General features: G+C 38.0%; 1 protein-coding gene across 3 annotated transcripts in view; it reads left to right on the top strand.

Annotated features, from left to right (window-relative positions):
• Positions 1-4,954: 4,954 nt before the first annotated feature.
• si:dkeyp-118a3.2 (uncharacterized) overlaps positions 4,955-26,060 on the top strand; it is a 33,664-nt gene continuing 12,558 nt past the window's right edge. Inside the window, exons 1-5 of one of the 3 annotated variants that reach the window (XM_061874778.1) lie at positions 4,955-5,225; positions 5,452-6,453; positions 6,851-7,093; positions 7,538-7,655; positions 9,443-9,553. In XM_061874778.1, coding sequence (XP_061730762.1) covers positions 5,123-5,225; positions 5,452-6,453; positions 6,851-7,093; positions 7,538-7,655; positions 9,443-9,553 — 1,577 coding nt within the window. In that variant the 5' untranslated portion in view covers positions 4,955-5,122. Of the gene's footprint in view, positions 5,226-5,451; positions 6,454-6,826; positions 7,094-7,537; positions 7,656-9,442; positions 9,554-26,060 lie in introns of all 3 variants that reach the window. The other 2 variants (XM_061874702.1, XM_061874865.1) reach the window with 2 other exon arrangements.

Below are 26,060 nucleotides of genomic sequence, written 5' to 3'. Positions count from 1 at the left end.
TTACAGTAAATCTCTACAGTATATCAACTTCATATAAAGTAAAAATAAAAGTGAAAAATAAAATAAAAAAAAATGTTTTATGCCTTTTCTGTCAAAGACAACTTTGTTTTTGATCTGAGCCGAGGATGTCGTTGTGGCTTGTGCAGCCCTTTGAGACACCCGTTATTTAGGGCTATATAAATAAACATTGATTGATTGATTTTCATAATAAAACTGAGATATGCAGTATTTCCCCGACTGCCCAAAGCATTCAGAAAGCAATATTTGATGTGAAGTAGAGCCTTGAAAAGATCAATAATGCAAGACACCACTTATTTGAATGTATTATTATTTTTAAGGTATTACAGTGAAAAGATGAATAAAACCCCATTAAATATACTTGGGACCCAAAAGGTGCCCCACTCATAAAGTGATACATTTTTATTAGTTTTTTATTTATTTATTTTTTTTACTTTCAACACTTAAAGGGGAACATTATCACAATTTCTGAAGGGTTAAAACCAATAAAAATCAGTTCCCAGTGGCTTATTTTATTTTTCAAAGTTTTTCTCAAAATTTTACCCATCACGCAATAGCCTGAAAAACGGCTTCAAAGTGCCTCATTTAACCGTCGTTATATCCACCCGTCCATTATCCTGTGACATCACAGCGTGACCACACAGAAACAAACATGGCGGATAGCACAGAAAGGTATAGCGATATTAGCTCGGATTCAGACTCGGATTTCAGCGCCGTAAGCGTTTCAACAGATTATGCATGTATTGAAACAGATGGTTGGAGTGTGGAGGCAGGTAGTGAAAACAAAATTGAAGAAGAAACAGAAGCTTTTGAGCCATATCACAACAGACAGCGGAACGGGAGGGAGCGTGGACGAATTCGGTGATCGCCTTGTAACCAACGATTGGTATGTGTTTGTTTGGCATTAAATGTGGGTGGAGGGAAAGGCTGGATGCTAATATAGCTACAAATGAGGTATAATGATGCAATATGTACATACAGCTAGTCTAAATAGCATGTTAGCATCGATTACCTTGCAGTCATGCCGTGACCAAATATGTCTGATTAGAACACTCCACTTAAGTCAATAACATCAACAAAACTCACCTTTGTGATTTTGTTGACTTTATCGTTGGAAATGCATCTGCTTTGAGTGTCGCAGGATATCCACACATTCTTGCTATCTCTGTGGTAACATAGCTGTCGTCGGTACAGTGTGCAGAACAAACGAGGGACTTTAGCACCTTTTTGCCACTGGTGCAACTTGAATCCGTCCCTGATCGTGTTGTTACACCCTCCGACAACACACCGACGAGCCATGATGTCTCCAAGCTACCGGAAAACAGTCGAAAAAACGGAAAATAACAGAGCTGATTTGACTTGGTGTGTGTAATGTGTTTGAGAAAATGGCAGGTCGCTTCACAATGTGATGTCACGGGTGAAAGGTCATCGCTCCGACAGGCGAACAATTGAAAGGCGTTTAAATCGCCAAATTCACCCTTTTAGAGTTCGGAAATCGGTTAAAAAAACATATGGTCTTTTTTCTGCAACGTCAAGGTATATATTGACGCTTACATAGGTCTGGTGATAATGTTCCCCTTTAAGTTACAAGGTCAACTTTAGATATATCTGTCGATTTTACGTCTGAGCTATTATTTTGTTTGCTTTAAGCCCTTTTGTTAAAGATAACAATGGTGTATTTGTATGGCAACCACACAACATATCCAACATTTTCTACAGAAAACATTTTAAAGTGAAATATCTGAAAAAATTGGAGCTTTGAATAAGTCAATAATTCTTTATAACATTTTTTTTTTTTTTTTGAGCAGCGGCAAAAAAAGAAAAATAAACATAGACAAAAGGAAAAAAACAGCCTGCATGGAAGCTATGTGTCAACATTGCAACTTTTTCCACTTAGATTTCACCTCATTCCACTTTTTTTTAAATTTTGCAATAGCATTTCCAGAATGTGTGGCGGGGCAGTAAACATTTAGCTGCGGGCCGCAAATTGCCCCCGGGGCGCACTTTGGACATCCCTGGTGTACATGAAACATATGTTTATTATTGTCATCCATCCATCCATCCATTTTCTACCGCTTATTCCCTTTTGGGGTCACGGGGGTCGCTGGGGCCTATCTCAGCTACAATCGGGCGGAAGGCGGTGTACACCCTGGACAAGTCGTTTAGTCCTTAAATAAAATGCTGAACATACTAGAAAATTTGTCTTTTGGTAGTAAGTAAACAAACAAAGACTCCTAATTAGTCTGCTGTACCATATTGTGTCATTTATACACCTATTATTTTCTACACATTATGAAGAACAAACTGTAAAAAATGGTTATTCATCTACTTAACTGTTAATATCTGCTTATTTTCTGTTTTAACATGTTCTATCTACACTTCTGTTCAAATGTAATAATCAGCTATTCTTCTCTTCTTTGATACTTGACATTAGTTTTGGATGATACCACACATTTAGGTATCGATCCGATACCAAGTAGTTACAGGATCATACATTGGTCATACTCAAAGTCATCATGTGTCCAGGGACGTGTTTACTGACTTTATAAACATAATAGGAATTTTTAAAAAAGGAAAAAATATTTTTGTGACGCTAACAAATATTGATGTAATCATAGTAATATCAACTAAATACACTCTTAAACTTGGTATCATTACAGTGGATGTCAGGTGTAGATCCACCCATGGCATTTGTTTACATTGTGACGCCGGTGAGCTATTACATCCTCCTACGATGTGTAGTGAAGCATGTTTAGCTATTTTCTAGTCCTCCAGTGATAATGTTACATGTAAGAAACGTGCTTTATTTGTCGCCATGGAGGCCAGGATTAGGTATTTACAAGTAGCTAAAACACTGGGGATTTGTGTTAGCTGCTAGCTATCGTCCATCCCTAATTACTCCTAACTCACTTGGCCTACACCACATAGAACTTTGCTACTAGTTGTCTTTTAGGTAGCTTTGGCTGTGGGTTCTACCGGGGCGCCATGCCTCCATCCACAATGTCCTCGAGACCAGTTCCGTGTGTACAGTGGATCCTTAAATTTCATTAGACCTATCATTCATCAAAAGTCTCTACCGTATCGCTGGTATCCATCTATGAAGTGGCAAGTACGTGTGGATGTCCTAAATAGTTTTTTACATGTTTCTGCTGAGGCGGGTCCAGGCGCCCCCGTCCGAGCGTGCAGTTGTGTTGTGTACACTCAGGAGACTCTGCCACGCTAACCTGCTTCGGAATATAAATTAACTGCTTCGCTACTCTGGAACTCAGCTGGGGTGTTTGGGAGGAGTCTGGCGACACACACACAAACACACACACACACACACTCACACACACACACACACACACACAGAAACACTAACAACCAAAAACACACACACACATTATACATCTATACACACATATATATACATATATATGTATGTATGCCTATATACACATATATAGGTATATATACATATACTATATCCATACACATATGTATATATACATGAATGTGTGTGTGTGTGTGTATATATATATATATATATATATATATATATATATATATATATATATATATATATATATATATATATATATATATATATATATATATATATATATATACATATATATATGTATATATATATACATATATATATATATGTATATATATATATATATATATATATATATATATATATATATATATATATATACACACACCCACACACACACATATATATATATATATATATATATATATATATATATATACATACAAATCAACGTTTATTTATACAGCCTTAAATCACAAGTGTGTCTCTCTATATATATGGGGATAGGTTGATTGGCAACACTAAATGGTCCCTAGTGTGTGAATGTTGTCTGTCTATCTGTGTTGGCCCTGTGATGAAGGGGTGACTTGTCCAGGGTGTACACCGCCTTCTGCCCGAATGCAGCTGTCCAAAAGGGACAAGTGGTAGAAAATGTATATATATATATATATATATATATATATATATATATATATATATATATATATATATATATATATATATATATATATATATATATATATATATATATATATATATATATATATATATATACATATATATATATATATACACACATATATATATACATTTATACATATACATATATATATGTATATATATATATATATATATATAAATATATATATATATATATATTTATATATATTTATATATATATACTGTATATATTTACACACATATCTACACATACCACATACAATTGTTCAAATGTACCTCTTTGCGTCCGCTTTTTTCCTTTCTCCCCACATGGTGGTCCATAATCTAATCAAGTAAAGAAGTCATGTATAAATATAAAATGTTTAAAAAAAGTTAGTAAGATATATAAACATGATACTATCATGTTCCTCGTCTGTTGATGCTACTTGTTACTACTCCCAGCATGTCTCTTAACTTAGTCATAGTCTTATTTAAAAAAATGTTTTAAACAGTTGCTTTGCAAAACTATCTATATTAATATTAATATCCGCAGTACCGAGCTCTGTTTCATTGGTACCGGATGTAGATGAGAACATTTTGGGGATTGAACAAGCTGAAGACGTTCTCAGGGGGAAACAACCTTTGAAAACTCCTGCTCAAATCTGAATAGCCTAAAGAAGAAAGTATGATGGCAAGAGAATCTTTATTAACTGACAAGTAAAGAACAAACCTTCCTGTGCCTCGTCTACTGCAGCCAGCTCCAGGTCCAGGTATGGGAGCACCTCTCAGAGTCCAAAATCGCAGCCCACCTATAATTGCCTCTGCAGATGCGACATGCCGCCAGGGCCTCACCACAGCTCTTGTAAGGGCTCAGAGTGCACCTAACAGTGAGGTGTGACTTCATTGCGCTCCAACCCAGTCCGCCGTGGAAACACCTGCAAGTGTCTGGTGTTGTTGTTGTTTCTCCTTTCTTCACCCGCCTTTCAACTGCTAACATCGCCCTTCCTGCAAATTTACTGTCCCACCATCAAGAGCCCACACACTCTGTGCGTGTCCAGGGCCGGGGTGCACACACTAAGAACCGTAGGAAGTCAAGAGGGTTTTATTTTTCTTCAAGAGACTGGGATGGTATCTTTTTTGCCAGGAGATTGTTTTCCTGGAACCATGGACTATTTCATTTTAAAAGGATTCCTGATGCTTTTCTTGATGCAGCACTGCACATCTGACGGTAGGGTGACATTCTGCAGCTACGTATTGCATGTACAACATACAGTAGCCTGGGTTTGGTTTCTGGCCAGCGTCCCAACAACCAATCTACTGGACACCTGGGATGAACAAGTCAAAACCAAAGGATAAAGGATGAATGAATAAATTAACACCATAAACAATTTGGCAGTAATTATTAGTAGCAGTAACAGTTCAAGGCCTCACCGAATATTTCATTATGTCCATAGACTTGCCAACCTCTATCCAATCCTCCATGGCTCCGCCTGAAGAATTATTCACTCACCCCCAAGAAGCAGAACGGCCTGCAGCTGAGGTGGTCGCTATGGTTGCCCAACCAAATCTGGAAGATGTGCATCAAGCTGTACAGGAGGCCTCAGACAAGGTGGAGGGCGGTGGCGCTGCGGAAGTACTGAAGGAACTTCTGGAAAGGGTGGTGGAAGCGGCTCTGGGACAGGTGGAAGGGAAACAAAATGAGCCTGGAGAGGATGTACAAGAGCCTGATGAAGGAGATAAAACTGACCCTGAATTGTCAGACCAGGTGTTGGTCGGGATGTATGATGTTGAGCAAGAGGAAAGGGGAACCGTAGAGGGAGATAAGGAAACCATAGCTGATATCGTAGACGAGAGGCCAGCAGCTAGAGAATCAACTGGAGACGGAGATGTTGATGAATCTGTAGATGCCGAAGTTGGTCAGAAAGTTGTAGAGGAAACCTCCAAAGAAACACAAACAGATTTAGCATTTGTGATGTTAGAAGGCAAATTACAAACCGAAACAACTCAAGTAGGCCAACAAGTGGAAGTTGGAGTTGTCGAACCAGGGCCAATTCCAGGTTCAGACCAGCTTCTGAGGGCTGACACAGAGCAGGTCGAGACTGTATGGGCCACAGAAGAGTCCCTGGGAGATCAGGTGGATGAGGTGGAAAGTGAAGTGATCACCCTACTCTCTGATAGTGATCATATGGAGGCTACACAATCTGCGGTGGAAGACTCAGTCGTGGTGGAAGAGAATAACCCAGTGAACGAGTCAAACAACGAGCACATGGGGAAAGAAGCCGTAGACGATATTGAGTTTGCGGGTGGAGAAACTGACTTAAAGGGAGGGGAAGTTGAAGAACACACGGTCATGGAGTCAGAATGGGAACCCTGGGTGAACGGTGGGGATGACCAACACATTGCAGTCGATGATACCACATCACGGACCACAAATCATAGTCAAAGAGAGGATTCAGGTAAGAGACTCGTAATATACAGCAGAGTGAACAATGGTGAAATATGACAAGTATGAGTGTGCTCTTCTTATCTGGCAGTACCCGACCTCCAAAAGACGATTTACAACCCTTTCAACTTATCAGTCTTGTCATCTTAATTGCTACTCGCTCAAGCTTACATTGATGAATAACCTACTGTACAACAAAAGTGATGTATTGGTCTCAGAAGTACCAAGAGCACACCAAAAGTAACCTTTCAGAGGCCTGCCAACCACAACCGACCAGTCTCATCTCCACATCCTTGTACATTCCATAGGTCAAGTCGGCAAATCCTAAACCTTGGCCTCCTGGTTTCATTTTCATTTGTGTGTCAAATACCAACCTCCACTTCTAGAAGCACTGCTGATCTCTGTCTCAGAGCCCGAGGATGGCGCCGAAGCCTCCATAGAGCAAGACCAACAGAAACCGGCTGCCAACCTGAGCCTCGGCGAGGCCGGTGAGGAATCTGACCACGGCAATGAAATCCTCACCCCTACCGACGACGTTCTCGCGCATGGTTCCAATGTGGCTCGACCGACACTGGGCTATTTTGTGGGAAATCATCTGGTGATCCACCCTCAGGCAAGAGGAGAAGACTCAGATTCTGTGGACGGAATGAAGGGTAAAGAACAGAATATCTTTTTCCAATTGAATCACTCAGCCACTGGTCCTATTCCAGCTATGATGTTTGTACGTAGAGAAAACTGCAGGCTGCTTCCTGAAACTTTGAGTGATGTCAAAGGACAGACTAACACGCAGATGGCCATTATTAAGAAGTAGCTTCGCCTCGGTCTAAAGGTCCGGTGGTCATATCAGTCACTCCCTCTGGCACTTGGAAATATTTGACATTTATGCTTATGATATTCTTCCTATGTGCAGACGCATTACCCAAAGTCATTTGAAAGGCAGACCATCAAATATTGACTGGCCTGTCTTTCCTTCTCTTTGTTTCTCCTTCTCTTTGTCTTTCCTTCTCTTTGTCTTTCCTTCTCTTCGTCTCACCTTCTCTTTGTCTTTCCTTCTCTTTGTGTTTCCTTCTCTTTCTCCTTTCAATCGCCGTGAGAAGAACCCCAGGAGATGGGTCTAGAGTCATGGAAGATCAGTGCCATCATCGCCGCGGTCTTCCTCCTGCTGGAAACCGCCATCATCGCCATCTATGTCCTCAAATGTCGTAACAAAGACAGGTAGCATTGCTGTGCATGTTTTGTAACGCCGTACCTTTTGTTTAGTCCTGAATGTTACAAATGAATGATAAATGTAATACTACGACATTAACATTAGCATCAAACATGTCAAAGTGTGACAGCACTGAGCACTTGTCAGAATAGTACTCAAACCAACCTTTTGTTAGTGTATTGTATTAGTTTATTTTAGTAGGTTGCTTTTACTACTATATTTATTTGTTTATTGTATTAGTTTTTTTACTAGTTTATTGTATTAATTTATTTCATTGGAGTATTGTATTAGTTTATTTTATTAGTTTAATTTATTAGTTTATTTTACTAGTTTATTATATTAGTTTATTGTATTATTTTATTGTATTACTTTATTTATTAGTTTATTTTATTAGTGAATTTGATTAGCTTATTGTATTAGTTTATTGTGTTAGTTTTTTTTAATTAGTTTATTTTTTAGTTTATTGTATTAGTTTATTACATTGGTATATTTTATTTGTTTATTGTATTAGTTTATTTTATTAGTTTATTTTATTGGTGTATTTTATTTGTTTATTTTATTCGTTTATTGTATTTGTTTATTTTATTCATTTATTTTATTCATATATTTTAGTATTATTTTTAGTAATATATTGTATTACTTCATTGTACCAGTTTATTTTATTAGTTTATTGTATTAGTTTTTTATCAATTCATTGTATTAGTTTATTTTACTAGTTTATTTTATCAGTTTATTTAATCAGTTTATTTTATTTGTTTGTTTTATTAGATTATTTTATCAGTTCATTTTATTAGTTTATTGTATTGGTATATTGTAATAGTGTATTTTGTTAATGTATTGTTTTAGTTTATTTATTAATTTATTTTATCAGTTTATTTTACGTTTATTTTATCAGTTTATTGTATTGGCTTTTTTAATTAGTTTGTGTTTCTAGTTCATTGTATTAGTTTATTTTATTGGTAAATTTTATTAGTATATTCTATTAGTTTTTTTTAGTTTATTTTACTAGTTTATTGTATTAGTTTATTTTATTGGTATATGTTATTACTTTATTTTATTAGTTTAATGTATTAGTTTATTTTATTAGTTTATTTTATTCATTTATTTTATTCATTTATTGTATTAGTTTTTTATTAGTATATTGTATTAGTTTGTTGTATTAGTTTATTTTATTAGTTTATTTCATTGGTTTATTTTACTAGTTTATTCTATTAGTTTATTGTATTAGTTTATTTTCATAAGATTATTTTATCAGTATATGTTCTTCGTTTATTTTACTAGTTTATTGTATTAGTTTATTGTTTAAGCTTATTTTATTTGTTTATTGTATTCATTTATATTATTAGTTTAATTTACAAGTTCATTTTATTATTTTATTTCATTAATTTATTTTATGAGTTTATTTCATAAGTTCTTTTGTTAGTTATTTTTTTGGTTTATTTTACTAGTTTATTTTATTAGTTATTGTATTAGTTAATGTTGTTAGTTTATCTTATTAGTTTATTTCGAACACCTTTATCAAGTTGGTACGTCAAATTCGTACGTTTGCCTCTACATTCTATGTCTGAAAAAAGAGTAGGAAGAAGCAGATTTTATTTCTTTTTAGTCCTTTTCCACGTCTGGAGCAATTACTGATATTCAGTCTGATATGAGATCATAGATAATGAAATATAATTAATATTAAATGCACGAGTACAACTGAGATAAATATTGCATACTGAAATCGATAAATATTATCAACATTTCATGGATAGGTTCCTATTATGTTAATAATATTTTGTGTATTGGCAAACAGCGGCCTGACGCGCCAGCGCTCGTGTGAGGAAGCCTCCGTGGAACCGGAGGCCACGACTGCTGGAGACTGCAGTGATGACACGCTTCCTGCGGCCAATGGCGACTCACAACAGTATGTTCTTTTTTTTTAATCAGATTAATCATACTTTCAAATTGTGATTAATCACAATTAATCAAAATGACAAAATGACTGGCTTGCATTATTTCACATAAAAATACCATACCAACCATTTAAAATGTGTATTTTGTCAGAACGCCGCACAGGAACGTTTTTAGATGTTTTACTTTTCATTTGTTTGTTCAAATCTTGGTAAGACTTTGATTAAAAGTCCTGTATAAAATATTCTGAAGTGAAATTGGCCACCAGTTGGAGTTTCCTCACACATTGTTGCACCGCTGTATGTAAATTACCTGATTAATCATTGTTTATACATGATTAATCTTTGTTTTTACATCATTAATCAGGATATCTTTTGTGATTATGAGCAACCCTGACATCCCTAAAATATAAACAACATGCAATCTATTTATATTTATATATACACGTATAAATATGATTCAATGATGTTGGTGTTCACAAGTTGTATTGGTTCTGACGGAGCTTCTAACCAAAAATCAATCAAAGTTCCTCATTGAAATGAATTACATTTCAATGAAGATGTTGTCGGCCCCTGAAAAGCACCACACTCCCAGTTCGGTACATGCTTCCAAATAAGAAAAACAACATTCTAAATAACAATTATTGTATCTAAAATAAACTGGTCCACTGTAGAATGCACTAATTTACTAGCTGCAGTAGTTTTATGAAGTAATAATAATAATAATGTACAGAAACTACCCATCTTATATCGTTCCACCTGCTTCCCCGTCAAACACACCATCAGCAGCTTCCCCATATTTTCATGAACAAATAAGTGGCAAAGGTTTCGCTGGTGTTGACAATCAGTGACACGCTCCAACTGCTTCGCCGAGTCAGCTAACACCACGCTCCTCTGCCATGATATCTGATGATTTCTTTCTTTGATTCAGTGAATATCATCTACTTTCTTCCTTCCCATGCATGGAAACACAAATGTGTGTCTTATTAGTTAAAGAAACCCTGAGCTTTGGTTGGATCTTACGGGACTCACTATGCCCACTCGGGGTGGGGAGGCGTGTTACCTGATTTCTTTGCTCCCGACATAAAGCAAGACATTTAGCCGAGAGACAGCTGGTATCTCAAAAAAAAGTAATCATCTGGGGCTGAGGTACCCCTCTCAGTCCCCTTGCGACTGTCATCCACTCCTACAAACTTCATCCACTACTACAAACTGTATCCACTCCCAGAGATGCCATCCACTCCTACAGATCTCATCCTCTTCTAGAGATCTCATCCACTCCTACAGATCTCATCCTCTTCTAGAGATCTCATCCACTCCTACAGATCCTACAACTGGAGGGCACTGAGCGGTGCATGCATAGTTCAGGGAAAGAAACAGTGTTGGTCCTCTCAGCTGATTCTCCTGTAAGGAATGTGTAAGATCCTCTCCACTGCAGGGCCTCTGACTGCTGCTGCACACAGACGTCACATGTGATGCCTTCAGGTCTTGCATGAACAGGTCACAGATATGAGGGATGTGCCTTTGTGCATTCAAAGGAAAAGCCTATTTTGCTCGGGAAATAGATTGGCGGGCCATCACTGCAGTTGGAATTTAGACCTTAGAGTTAGTAGTCTCTTGTACGGTATCAGATCTAGTTCTCAGTCAAGATGAACAAGTAGAGACACATGATAAACTTCATATTAAAAAGATGAGAAGCTGCCAAAATGCCAACAGCACCCTTGGGAGATCTGAAGTCTGTGTGTGGTACATGTGACAACAAGGCATCATTGTTCATGTGGGAAGTGAAGCAACGTGTTGTTCTCCTGTCCCTCACGTCCAGGATGAATATTCATGTTGCATCAACATGGAACAGGTTGCATCAACATGTAGCAGGTTACATCAGTATGTAGCAGGTTGCATCAATATGTAGGAGGTTGCATCAACATGTAGAAAGTTGCATCAACATGTAGCAGGTTACATCAGTAGGTAGCAGGTTGCATGAACACGTAGGAGGTTGCATCAACATGTAGCAGATTGCATGAACATGTAGAAAGTTGCATCAACATGGAGCAGGTTGAATCAATATGTAGCAGGTTGCATCAATATGTAGCAGGTTGCATCAACATGTAGCCGGTTACATCAGTATGTAGCAGGTTGCATCAACACGTAGCAGGTTGCATCAACATGTAGCAGATTGCATCAACATGTAAAAAGTTGCATCAACATGGAGCAGGTTGAATCAATATGTAGCAGGTTGCATCAATATGTAGCAGGTTGCATCAATATGTAGCAGGTTGCATCAACATGTAGCAGGTTACATCAGTATGTAGCAGGTTGCATCAACACGTAGCAGGTTGCATCAATATGTAGCATGTTGCATCAATATGTAGCAGGTTGTATAAACACGTAGCAGGTTGTATCAACATGTAGCAGGTTGGATCAATATGTAGCAGGTTGGATCAATATATAGCAGATTGAATCAACATATAGAAGGTTGCATCAACATGGAGCTGGTTGTATCGACATGTAGCAGGTTGAATCAATATGTAGCAGGTTGTATTAACACGTACCAGGTTGTATCAACATGTAGCAGGTTGGATCAATATGTAGCAGGTTGGATCAATATGTAGCAGATTGCATCAACATGTAGAAGGTTGCATCAACATGGAGCAGGTTGTATCGACAAGTAGCAGGTTGAATCAAGATTTAGTAGGTTGCATCAATATGTAGCAGGTTGCATCACCATGTAGCAGGTTACATCAATATGTAGCAAGTTGCATCAACACGTAGCAGGTTACATCAGTATGTAGCAGGTTGCATCAATATGTACCAGGTTGCATCAATATGTAGCAGGTTGCATCAATATGTAGCAGGTTGCATCAATATGTAGCAGGTTGCATCAATATGTAGCAGGTTGGATCAACACGTAGCAGGTTGTATCAACATGTAGCAGGTTGGATCAATATGTAGCAGGTTGCATCAATATGTAGCAGGTTGCATCAACACGTAGGAGGTTGCATCAACATGTAGCAGATTGCATCAACATGTAGAAAGTTGCATCAACATGGAGCAGGTTGAATCAATATGTATTAGGTTGCATCAATATGTAGCAGGTTGCATCAACATGTAGCAGGTTACATCAGTATGTAGCAGGTTGCATCAACACGTAGCAGGTTGCATCAACATGTAGCAGATTGCATCAACATGTAAAAAGTTGCATCAACATGGAGCAGGTTGAATCAATATGTAGCAGGTTGCATCAATATGTAGCAGGTTGCATCAATATGTAGCAGGTTACATCAATATGTAGCAGGTTGCATCAATATGTACCAGGTTGCATCAATATGTAGCATGTTGCATCAATATGTAGCAGGTTGTATCAACACGTAGCAGGTTGTATTAACATGTAGCAGGTTGGATCAATATGTAGCAGGTTGGATCAATATGTAGCAGATTGAATCAACATGTAGAAGGTTGCATCAACATGGAGCTGGTTGTATCGACATGTAGCAGGTTGAATCAATATGTAGCAGGTTGTATCAACATGTAGCAGGTTGTATCAACATGTAGCAGGTTGGATCAATATGTAGCAGGTTGGATCAATATGTAGCAGATTGCATCAACATGTAGAAGGTTGCATCAACATTGAGCAGCTTGTATCGACATGTAGCAGGTTGAATCAAGATTTAGTAGGTTGCATCAATATGTAGCAGGTTGCATCACCATGTAGCAGGTTACATCAATATGTAGCAAGTTGCATCAACACGTAGCAGGTTACATCAGTATGTAGCAGGTTGCATCAATATGTACCAGGTTGCATCAATATGTAGCAGGTTGCATCAATATGTAGCAGGTTGCATCAATATGTAGCAGGTTGCATCAATATGTAGCAGGTTGGATCAACACGTAGCAGGTTGTATCAACATGTAGCAGGTTGGATCAATATGTAGCAGATTGAATCAACATGTAGAAGGTTGCATCAACATGGAGCAGGTTGCATCAATATGTACCCGGTTGCATCAATATGTAGCAGGTTGCATCAATATGTAGCAGGTTGGATCAACACGTAGCAGGTTGTATCAACATGTAGCAGGTTGGATCAATATGTAGCAGGTTGCATCAATATGTAGCAGGTTGCATCAATATGTAGCAGGTTGGATCAATATGTAGCAGATTGAATCAACATGTAGAAGGTTGCATCAACATGGAGCAGGTTGCATCAATATGTAGCAGGTTGCATCATTATGTAGCAGGTTGGATCAATATGTAGCAGGTTGGATCAATATGTAGCAGATTGAATCAACATGTAGAAGGTTGCATCAACATGGAGCAGGTTGCATCAATATGTAGCAGGTTGCATCAATATGTAGCAGGTTGGATCAATATGTAGCAGATTGAATTCATTTCATTTTCATTTTTATTTATCTCATTCATTGATGTGCATTTAGAACGATAAATGATTATATCACAATTATACAATTTAAATTCACACAATTCCTGAGAAGGAGCAGGATGAAGAAAATCTTATAATTTCCTGCCCCCTTTGACATAATACATTATCTTACTTCATGAATATCATTTAAGCAGACACATATATCCAAATGTAATGAAACAATCAAAGACAAAAAACACAAGAAAAACACAACAAGTACAAAACTTCATAAAGTATAAACCAAACCAAGAAAATAATAGTAATAATATAATATACACCTCACGGAATGATACAGAGGAAATACAAAACAAGACAAAAAATAGGTAAATTAATAAATAAAAAACAAAATGTAAACACTTATGGCTGTCCATATGATCTTATTGTTCAATCTTTATATATTTTTTTCAATTGGAATATATTTTTACAGTTTTTTATCTCGTTGTAAAGAGAATTCCACAGTTTTACCCCCACCACTGATGTACACATTTGTTTTAAAGTTGTCCTTGAATATTGTTGTTTGAAATGACCTTTTCAATGTCTGTAGCTTTACTAGCTCCTGTAGTTTCAATAGTCCAGAGTTAATAAATAAAATGTTAGTGTGTTCTAAGTAATCTACTTTATGAATAATCCTTATAGCTCTTTTCTGTAATTTATACAATGCCTTTATGTTACTCTTATAAGTGTTCCCCCACACTTCCACACAGTAGCTGATATATGGCAATATAAGTGCACAATACAATATGCGCATTGCCCTATAATCTAACATATATTTTACCTTGTTTAATATAAAAATACTCTTAGACATCTTTTTTCGTACATGTGCAATATGAGATTTCCATGTCAGACCGTCATCCAGTATCACTCCCAAAAATCTAAGTTCAGAAACCCTTTCAATATCAATTCCATCTATCGACAGTTTGATGGTGTCCTCTCTTTTCCTCTTACCAAAAATCATAAACTTTGTTTTTTTTTTAACATGTAGAAGGTTGCATCAACATGGAGCAGGTTGTATCAACATGTAGCAGGTTGAATCAATATGTAGCAGGTTGTATCAACACGTAGCAGGTTGTATCAACATGTAGCAGGTTGGATCAATATGTAGCAGGTTGGATCAATATGTAGCGGATTGCATCAACATGTAGAAGGTTGCATCAACATGGAGCAGGTTGTATCGACATGTAGCAGGTTGAATCAAGATGTAGCAGGTTGCATCAATATGTAGCAGGTTGCATCACCATGTAGCAGGTTACATCAATATGTAGAAGGTTGCATCAAAACGTAGCAGGTTTCATCAGTATGTAGCGGGTTGCATCAACATGTAGCAGGTTGTATCAGCATGTAGCAGGTTGCATCAATATGTAGCAGGTTGCATCAATATGTAGCAGGTTGCATTAACATGGAGCAGGTTACATGAAAATGTAGCAGGTTACATCAATATATAGGATGTTACATCAATATGGAGCAGGTTGCATCAACATGTAGCAGGTTGCATCAACATGTAGCAGGTTGCATCAACATGTAGCAGGTTGCATCAACATGTAGCAGGTTGCATCAACATGTAGCAGATTGCATCAACATGTAGGACGTTACATCAATATGTAGCAGGTTGCATCAATATGTAGCAGGTTGCAACAACATGTAGCAGGTTACATCAATATGTAGCCAGTTGCATCAACATGTACCAGGTTGCATCAATATGTAGCAGGTTACATCAATATGTAGCAGGTTGCATCAATATGTACCAGGTTGCATCAATATGTAGCAGGTTGTATCAACACGTAGCAGGTTGTATTAACATGTAGCAGGTTGGATCAATATGTAGCAGGTTGGATCAATATGTAGCAGATTGAATCAACATGTAGAAGGTTGCATCAACATGGAGCTGGTTGTATCGACATGTAGCAGGTTGAATCAAGATTTAGTAGGTTGCATCAATATGTAGCAGGTTGCATCAACATGTAGCAGGTTGGATCAATATGTAGCAGGTTGGATCAATATGTAGCAGATTGCATCAACATGTAGAAGGTTGCATAAACATGGAGCAGGTTGTATCGACATGTAGCAGGTTGAATCAAGATTTAGTAGGTTGCATCAATATGTAGCAGGTTGCATCACCATGTAGCAGGTTACATCAATAAGTAGCAAGTTGCATCAACACGTAGCAGGTTACATCAGTATGTAGCAGGTTGCATCAATATGTACCAGGTTGCATCAATATGTACCAGGTTGCATCAATATGTAGCAGGTTGCATCAATATGTAGCAGGTTGGATCAACACGTAGCAGGTTGTATCAACATGTAGCAGGTTGGATCAATATGTAGCAGGTTGCATCAATATGTAGCAGGTTGCATCAATATGTAGCAGGTTGGATCAATATGTAGCAGATTGAATCAACATGTAGAAGGTTGCATCAACATGGAGCAGGTTGCATCAATATGTAGCAGGTTGCATCAATATGTAGCAGGTTGGATCAATATGTAGCAGATTGAATTCATTTCATTTTCATTTTTATTTATCTCATTCATTGATGTGCATTTAGAACGATAAATGATTATATCACAATTATACAATTTAAATTCACACAATTCCTGAGAAGGAGCAGGATGAAGAAAATCTTATAATTTCCTGCCCCCTTTGACATAATACATTATCTTACTTCATGAATATCATTTAAGCAGACACATATATCCAAATGTAATGAAACAATCAAAGACAAAAAACACAAGAAAAACACAACAAGTACAAAACTTCATAAAGTATAAACCAAACCAAGAAAATAATAGTAATAATATAATATACACCTCACGGAATGATACAGAGGAAATACAAAACAAGACAAAAAATAGGTAAATTAATAAATAAAAAACAAAATGTAAACACTTATGGCTGTCCATATGATCTTATTGTTCAATCTTTATATATTTTTTTCAATTGGAATATATTTTTACAGTTTTTTATCTCGTTGTAAAGAGAATTCCACAGTTTTACCCCCACCACTGATGTACACATTTGTTTTAAAGTTGTCCTTGAATATTGTTGTTTGAAATGACCTTTTCAATGTCTGTAGCTTTACTAGCTCCTGTAGTTTCAATAGTCCAGAGTTAATAAATAAAATGTTAGTGTGTTCTAAGTAATCTACTTTATGAATAATCCTTATAGCTCTTTTCTGTAATTTATACAATGCCTTTATGTTACTCTTATAAGTGTTCCCCCACACTTCCACACAGTAGCTGATATATGGCAATATAAGTGCACAATACAATATGCGCATTGCCCTATAATCTAACATATATTTTACCTTGTTTAATATAAAAATACTCTTAGACATCTTTTTTCGTACATGTGCAATATGAGATTTCCATGTCAGACCGTCATCCAGTATCACTCCCAAAAATCTAAGTTCAGAAACCCTTTCAATATCAATTCCATCTATCGACAGTTTGATGGTGTCCTCTCTTTTCCTCTTACCAAAAATCATAAACTTTGTTTTTTTTTTAACATGTAGAAGGTTGCATCAACATGGAGCAGGTTGTATCAACATGTAGCAGGTTGAATCAATATGTAGCAGGTTGTATCAACACGTAGCAGGTTGTATCAACATGTAGCAGGTTGGATCAATATGTAGCAGGTTGGATCAATATGTAGCGGATTGCATCAACATGTAGAAGGTTGCATCAACATGGAGCAGGTTGTATCGACATGTAGCAGGTTGAATCAAGATGTAGCAGGTTGCATCAATATGTAGCAGGTTGCATCACCATGTAGCAGGTTACATCAATATGTAGAAGGTTGCATCAAAACGTAGCAGGTTTCATCAGTATGTAGCGGGTTGCATCAACATGTAGCAGGTTGTATCAGCATGTAGCAGGTTGCATCAATATGTAGCAGGTTGCATCAATATGTAGCAGGTTGCATTAACATGGAGCAGGTTACATGAAAATGTAGCAGGTTACATCAATATATAGGATGTTACATCAATATGGAGCAGGTTGCATCAACATGTAGCAGGTTGCATCAACATGTAGCAGGTTGCATCAACATGTAGCAGGTTGCATCAACATGTAGCAGGTTGCATCAACATGTAGCAGATTGCATCAACATGTAGGACGTTACATCAATATGTAGCAGGTTGCATCAATATGTAGCAGGTTGCAACAACATGTAGCAGGTTACATCAATATGTAGCCAGTTGCATCAACATGTACCAGGTTGCATCAATATGTAGCAGGTTACATCAATATGTAGCAGGTTGCATCAATATGTACCAGGTTGCATCAATATGTAGCAGGTTGTATCAACACGTAGCAGGTTGTATTAACATGTAGCAGGTTGGATCAATATGTAGCAGGTTGGATCAATATGTAGCAGATTGAATCAACATGTAGAAGGTTGCATCAACATGGAGCTGGTTGTATCGACATGTAGCAGGTTGAATCAAGATTTAGTAGGTTGCATCAATATGTAGCAGGTTGCATCAACATGTAGCAGGTTGGATCAATATGTAGCAGGTTGGATCAATATGTAGCAGATTGCATCAACATGTAGAAGGTTGCATAAACATGGAGCAGGTTGTATCGACATGTAGCAGGTTGAATCAAGATTTAGTAGGTTGCATCAATATGTAGCAGGTTGCATCACCATGTAGCAGGTTACATCAATAAGTAGCAAGTTGCATCAACACGTAGCAGGTTACATCAGTATGTAGCAGGTTGCATCAATATGTACCAGGTTGCATCAATATGTACCAGGTTGCATCAATATGTAGCAGGTTGCATCAATATGTAGCAGGTTGCATCAATATGTAGCAGGTTGGATCAACACGTAGCAGGTTGTATCAACATGTAGCAGGTTGGATCAATATGTAGCAGGTTGCATCGACACGTAGGAGGTTGCATCAACATGTAGCAGATTGCATCAACATGTAGAAAGTTGCATCAACATGGAGCAGGTTGAATCAATATGTACCAGGTTGCATCAATATGTACCAGGTTGCATCAATATGTAGCAGGTTGCATCAATATGTAGTAGGTTGCATCAATATGTAGCAGGTTGGATCAACACGTATCAGGTTGCAACAACATGTAGCAGGTTACATCAATATGTAGCCAGTTGCATCAACATGTACCAGGTTGCATCAATATGTAGCAGGTTGCATAAACATGTAGCAGGTTGCATCAACATGTAGCAGATTGCATCAACATGTAGAAGGTTGCATCAACATGGAGCAGGTTGAATCAAAATGTAGCAGGTTGCATCAATATGTAGCAGGTTGCATCAATATGTAGCAGGTTGCATCACCATGTAGCAGGTTATATCAACATGTAGCAGGTTGCAACCATATGTAGCAGGTTGCATCACCATGTAGCAGGTTGCATCAATATGTAGCAGGTTGCATCAACATGTAGCAGGTTGCATCAAAATGTAGCAGGTTGCATCGATATAGAGCAGGTTGCATCAACATGTAGCAGGTTACATCAATATGTAGCAGGTTGCATCAATATGTACCAGGTTGCATCAATATGTAGCATGTTGCATCAATATGTAGCAGGTTGTATCAACACGTAGCAGGTTGTATCAACATGTAGCAGGTTGGATCAATATGTAGCAGGTTGGATCAATATGTAGCAGATTGAATCAACATGTAGAAGGTTGCATCAACATGGAGCTGGTTGTATCGACATATAGCAGGTTGAATCAATATGTAGCAGGTTGTATCAACACGTACCAGGTTGTATCAACATGTAGCAGGTTGGATCAATATGTAGCAGGTTGGATCAATATGTAGCAGATTGCATCAACATGTAGAAGGTTGCATCAACATGGAGCAGGTTGTATCGACATGTAGCAGGTTGAATCAAGATTTAGTAGGTTGCATCAATATGTAGCAGGTTGCATCACCATGTAGCCGGTTACATCAATATGTAGCAAGTTGCATCAACACGTAGCAGGTTACATCAGTATGTAGCAGGTTGCATAAATATGTACCAGGTTGCATCAATATGTAGCAGGTTGCATCAATATGTAGCAGGTTGCATCAATATGTAGCAGGTTGCATCAATATGTAGCAGGTTGGATCAACACGTAGCAGGTTGTATCAACATGTAGCAGGTTGGATCAATATGTAGCAGGTTGCATCAATATGTAGCAGGTTGCATCAACACGTAGGAGGTTGCATCAACATGTAGCAGATTGCATCAACATGTAGAAAGTTGCATCAACATGGAGCAGGTTGAATCAATATGTAGCAGGTTGCATCAATATGTAGCAGGTTGCATCAACATGTAGCAGGTTACATCAGTATGTAGCAGGTTGCATCAACACGTAGCAGGTTGCATCAACATGTAGCAGATTGCATCAACATGTAAAAAGTTGCATCAACATGGAGCAGGTTGAATCAATATGTAGCAGGTTGCATCAATATGTAGCAGGTTGCATCAATATGTAGCAGGTTACATCAATATGTAGCAGGTTGCATCAATATGTACCAGGTTGCATCAATATGTAGCAGGTTGTATCAACACGTAGCAGGTTGTATTAACATGTAGCAGGTTGGATCAATATGTAGCAGGTTGGATCAATATGTAGCAGATTGAATCAACATGTAGAAGGTTGCATCAACATGGAGCTGGTTGTATCGACATGTCGCAGGTTGAATCAATATGTAGCAGGTTGTATTAACACGTAGCAGGTTGTATCAACATGTAGCAGGTTGGATCAATATGTAGCAGATTGCATCAACATGTAGAAGGTTGCATAAACATGGAGCAGGTTGTATCGACATGTAGCAGGTTGAATCAAGATTTAGTAGGTTGCATCAATATGTAGCAGGTTGCATCACCATGTAGCAGGTTACATCAATATGTAGCAAGTTGCATCAACACGTAGCAGGTTACATCAGTATGTAGCAGGTTGCATCAATATGTACCAGGTTGCATCAATATGTACCAGGTTGCATCAATATGTAGCAGGTTGCATCAATATGTAGCAGGTTGCATCAATATGTAGCAGGTTGGATCAACACGTAGCAGGTTGTATCAACATGTAGCAGGTTGGATCAATATGTAGCAGGTTGCATCGACACGTAGGAGGTTGCATCAACATGTAGCAGATTGCATCAACATGTAGAAAGTTGCATCAACATGGAGCAGGTTGAATCAATATGTAGCAGGTTGCATCAATATGTAGCAGGTTGCATCAACATGTAGCAGGTTACATCAGTATGTAGCAGGTTGCATCAACACGTAGCAGGTTGCATCAACATGTAGCAGATTGCATCAACATGTAAAAAGTTGCATCAACATGGAGCAGGTTGAATCAATATGTAGCAGGTTGCATCAATATGTAGCAGGTTGCATCAATATATAGCAGGTTACATCAATATGTAGCAGGTTGCATCAATATGTACCAGGTTGCATCAATATGTAGCATGTTGCATCAATATGTAGCAGGTTGTATCAACACGTAGCAGGTTGTATCAACATGTAGCAGGTTGGATCAATATGTAGCAGGTTGGATCAATATGTAGCAGATTGAATCAACATGTAGAAGGTTGCATCAACATGGAGCTGGTTGTATCGACATGTAGCAGGTTGAATCAATATGTAGCAGGTTTTATCAACACGTAGCAGGTTGTATCAACATGTAGCAGGTTGGATCAATATGTAGCAGGTTGGATCAATATGTAGCAGATTGCATCAACATGTAGAAGGTTGCATCAACATGGAGCAGGTTGTATCGACATGTAGCAGGTTGAATCAAGATTTTTTAGGTTGCATCAATATGTAGCAGGTTGCATCACCATGTAGCAGGTTACATCAATATGTAGCAAGTTGCATCAACACGTAGCAGGTTACATCAGTATGTAGCAGGTTGCATCAATATGTACCAGGTTGCATCAATATGTAGCAGGTTGCATCAATATGTAGCAGGTTGTATCAACACGTAGCAGGTTGTATCAACATGTAGCAGGTTGGATCAATATGTAGCAGGTTGGATCAATATGTAGCAGATTGAATCAAAATGTAGAAGGTTGCATCAACATGGAGCAGGTTGCATCAATATGTAGCAGGTTAAATCAATATGTAGCAGGTTGCATCAATATGTAGCAGGTTGGATCAACACGTAGCAGGTTGTATCAACATGTAGCAGGTTGGATCAATATGTAGCATATTGAATCAACATGTAGAAGGTTGCATCAACATGGAGCAGGTTGCATCAATATGTAGAAGGTTGCATAAACATGGAGCAGGTTGTATCGACATGTAGCAGGTTGAATCAAGATTTAGTAGGTTGCATCAATATGTAGCAGGTTGCATCACCATGTAGCAGGTTACATCAATATGTAGCAAGTTGCATCAACACGTAGCAGGTTACATCAGTATGTAGCAGGTTGCATCAATATGTACCAGGTTGCATCAATATGTACCAGGTTGCATCAATATGTAGCAGGTTGCATCAATATGTAGCAGGTTGCATCAATATGTAGCAGGTTGGATCAACACGTAGCAGGTTGTATCAACATGTAGCAGGTTGGATCAATATGTAGCAGGTTGCATCGACACGTAGGAGGTTGCATCAACATGTAGCAGATTGCATCAACATGTAGAAAGTTGCATCAACATGGAGCAGGTTGAATCAATATGTAGCAGGTTGCATCAATATGTAGCAGGTTGCATCAACATGTAGCAGGTTACATCAGTATGTAGCAGGTTGCATCAACACGTAGCAGGTTGCATCAACATGTAGCAGGTTGTATCAACACGTAGCAGGTTGTATTAACATGTAGCAGGTTGGATCAATATGTAGCAGGTTGGATCAATATGTAGCAGATTGAATCAACATGTAGAAGGTTGCATCAACATGGAGCTGGTTGTATCGACATGTAGCAGGTTGAATCAATATGTAGCAGGTTGTATCAACACGTAGCAGGTTGTATCAACATGTAGCAGGTTGGATCAATATGTAGCAGGTTGGATCAATATGTAGCAGATTGCATCAACATGTAGAAGGTTGCATAAACATGGAGCAGGTTGTATCGACATGTAGCAGGTTGAATCAAGATTTAGTAGGTTGCATCAATATGTAGCAGGTTGCATCACCATGTAGCAGGTTACATCAATATGTAGCAAGTTGCATCAACACGTAGCAGGTTACATCAGTATGTAGCAGGTTGCATCAATATGTACCAGGTTGCATCAATATGTACCAGGTTGCATCAATATGTAGCAGGTTGCATCAATATGTAGCAGGTTGCATCAATATGTAGCAGGTTGGATCAACACGTAGCAGGTTGTATCAACATGTAGCAGGTTGGATCAATATGTAGCAGGTTGCATCGACACGTAGGAGGTTGCATCAACATGTAGCAGATTGCATCAACATGTAGAAAGTTGCATCAACATGGAGCAGGTTGAATCAATATGTAGCAGGTTGCATCAATATGTAGCAGGTTGCATCAACATGTAGCAGGTTACATCAGTATGTAGCAGGTTGCATCAACACGTAGCAGGTTGCATCAACATGTAGCAGATTGCATCAACATGTAAAAAGTTGCATCAACATGGAGCAGGTTGAATCAATATGTAGCAGGTTGCATCAATATGTAGCAGGTTGCATCAATATATAGCAGGTTACATCAATATGTAGCAGGTTGCATCAATATGTACCAGGTTGCATCAATATGTAGCATGTTGCATCAATATGTAGCAGGTTGTATCAACACGTAGCAGGTTGTATCAACATGTAGCAGGTTGGATCAATATGTAGCAGGTTGGATCAATATGTAGCAGATTGAATCAACATGTAGAAGGTTGCATCAACATGGAGCTGGTTGTATCGACATGTAGCAGGTTGAATCAATATGTAGCAGGTTTTATCAACACGTAGCAGGTTGTATCAACATGTAGCAGGTTGGATCAATATGTAGCAGGTTGGATCAATATGTAGCAGATTGCATCAACATGTAGAAGGTTGCATCAACATGGAGCAGGTTGTATCGACATGTAGCAGGTTGAATCAAGATTTTTTAGGTTGCATCAATATGTAGCAGGTTGCATCACCATGTAGCAGGTTACATCAATATGTAGCAAGTTGCATCAACACGTAGCAGGTTACATCAGTATGTAGCAGGTTGCATCAATATGTACCAGGTTGCATCAATATGTAGCAGGTTGCATCAATATGTAGCAGGTTGTATCAATATGTACCAGGTTGTATCAACATGTAGCAGGTTGGATCAATATGTAGCAGGTTGGATCAATATGTAGCAGATTGAATCAAAATGTAGACGGTTGCATCAACATGGAGCAGGTTGCATCAATATGTAGCAGGTTAAATCAATATGTAGCAGGTTGCATCAATATGTAGCAGGTTGGATCAACACGTAGCAGGTTGTATCAACATGTAGCAGGTTGGATCAATATGTAGCATATTGAATCAACATGTAGAAGGTTGCATCAACATGGAGCAGGTTGCATCAATATGTACCCGGTTGCATCAATATGTAGCAGGTTGCATCAATAAGTAGCAGGTTGGATCAACACGTAGCAGGTTGTATCAACATGTAGCAGGTTGGATCAATACGTAGCAGGTTGCATCAATATGTAGCAGGTTGTATCAACACGTAGCAGGTTGTATCATTATGTAGCAGGTTGGATCAATATGTAGCAGGTTGGGTCAATATGTAGCAGATTGAATCAACATGTAGAAGGTTGCATCAACATGGAGCAGGTTGCATCAATATGTAGCAGGTTGCATCAATATGTAGCAGGTTGTATCAACATGTAGCAGGTTGTATCAACATGTAGCAGGTTGGATCAATATGTAGCAGGTTGGATCAATATGTAGCAGATTGAATCAACATGTAGAAGGTTGCATCAACATGGAGCAGGTTGCATCAATATGTAACAGGTTGCATCAATATGTAGCAGGTTGCATCAATATGTAGCAGGTTGGATCAACACGTAGCAGGTTGTATCAACATGTAGCAGGTTGGATCAATATGTAGCAGATTGAATCAACATGTAGAAGGTTGCATCAACATGGAGCAGGTTGCATCAATATGTAGCAGGTTGCATCAATAAGTAGCAGGTTGGATCAACACGTAGCAGGTTGTATCAACATGTAGCAGGTTGGATCAATATGTAGCAGGTTGCATCAATATGTAGCAGGTTGTATCAACACATAGCAGGTTGTATCATTATGTAGCAGGTTGGATCAATATGTAGCAGGTTGGATCAATATGTAGCAGATTGAATCAACATGTAGAAGGTTGCATCAACATGGAGCAGGTTGCATCAATATGTAGCAGGTTGCATCAATAAGTAGCAGGTTGGATCAACACGTAGCAGGTTGTATCAATATGTAGCAGGTTGGATCAATATGTAGCAGGTTGCATCAATATGTAGCAGGTTGTATCAACACGTAGCAAGTTGTATCATTATGTAGCAGGTTGGATCAATATGTAGCAGGTTGCATCAACATGTAGCAGATTGCATCAACATGTAAAAAGTTGCATCAACATGGAGCAGGTTGAATCAATATGTAGCAGGTTGCATCAATATGTAGCAGGTTGCATCAACACGTAGTAGGTTGTATCAACATGTAGCAGGTTGGATCAATATGTAGCAGGTTGGATCAACACGTAGCAGGTTGTATCAACATGTAGCAGGTTGGATCAATATGTAGCAGGTTGCATCAATATGTAGCAGGTTGCATCAATATGTAGCAGGTTGGATCAATATGTAGCAGATTGAATCAACATGTAGAAGGTTGCATCAACATGGAGCAGGTTGCATCAATATGTAGCAGGTTGCATCATTATGTAGCAGGTTGGATCAATATGTAGCAGGTTGGATCAATATGTAGCAGATTGAATAAACATGTAGAAGGTTGCATCAACATGGAGCAGGTTGCATCAATATGTAGCAGGTTGCATCAATATGTAGCAGGTTGGATCAATATGTAGCAGATTGAATTCATTTCATTTTCATTTTTATTTATCTCATTCATTGATGTGCATTTAGAACGATAAATAATTATATCACAATTATACAATTTAAATTCACACAATTCCTGAGAAGGAGCAGGATGAAGAAAATCTTATAAT

The sequence above is a fragment of the Nerophis ophidion genome, linkage group LG01 (genome assembly GCF_033978795.1).
Source record: "Nerophis ophidion isolate RoL-2023_Sa linkage group LG01, RoL_Noph_v1.0, whole genome shotgun sequence".
In the NCBI taxonomy this organism is placed as follows: Eukaryota; Metazoa; Chordata; class Actinopteri; order Syngnathiformes; family Syngnathidae; genus Nerophis; species Nerophis ophidion.
This window is presented reverse-complemented; position numbering and strand designations above follow the sequence as displayed.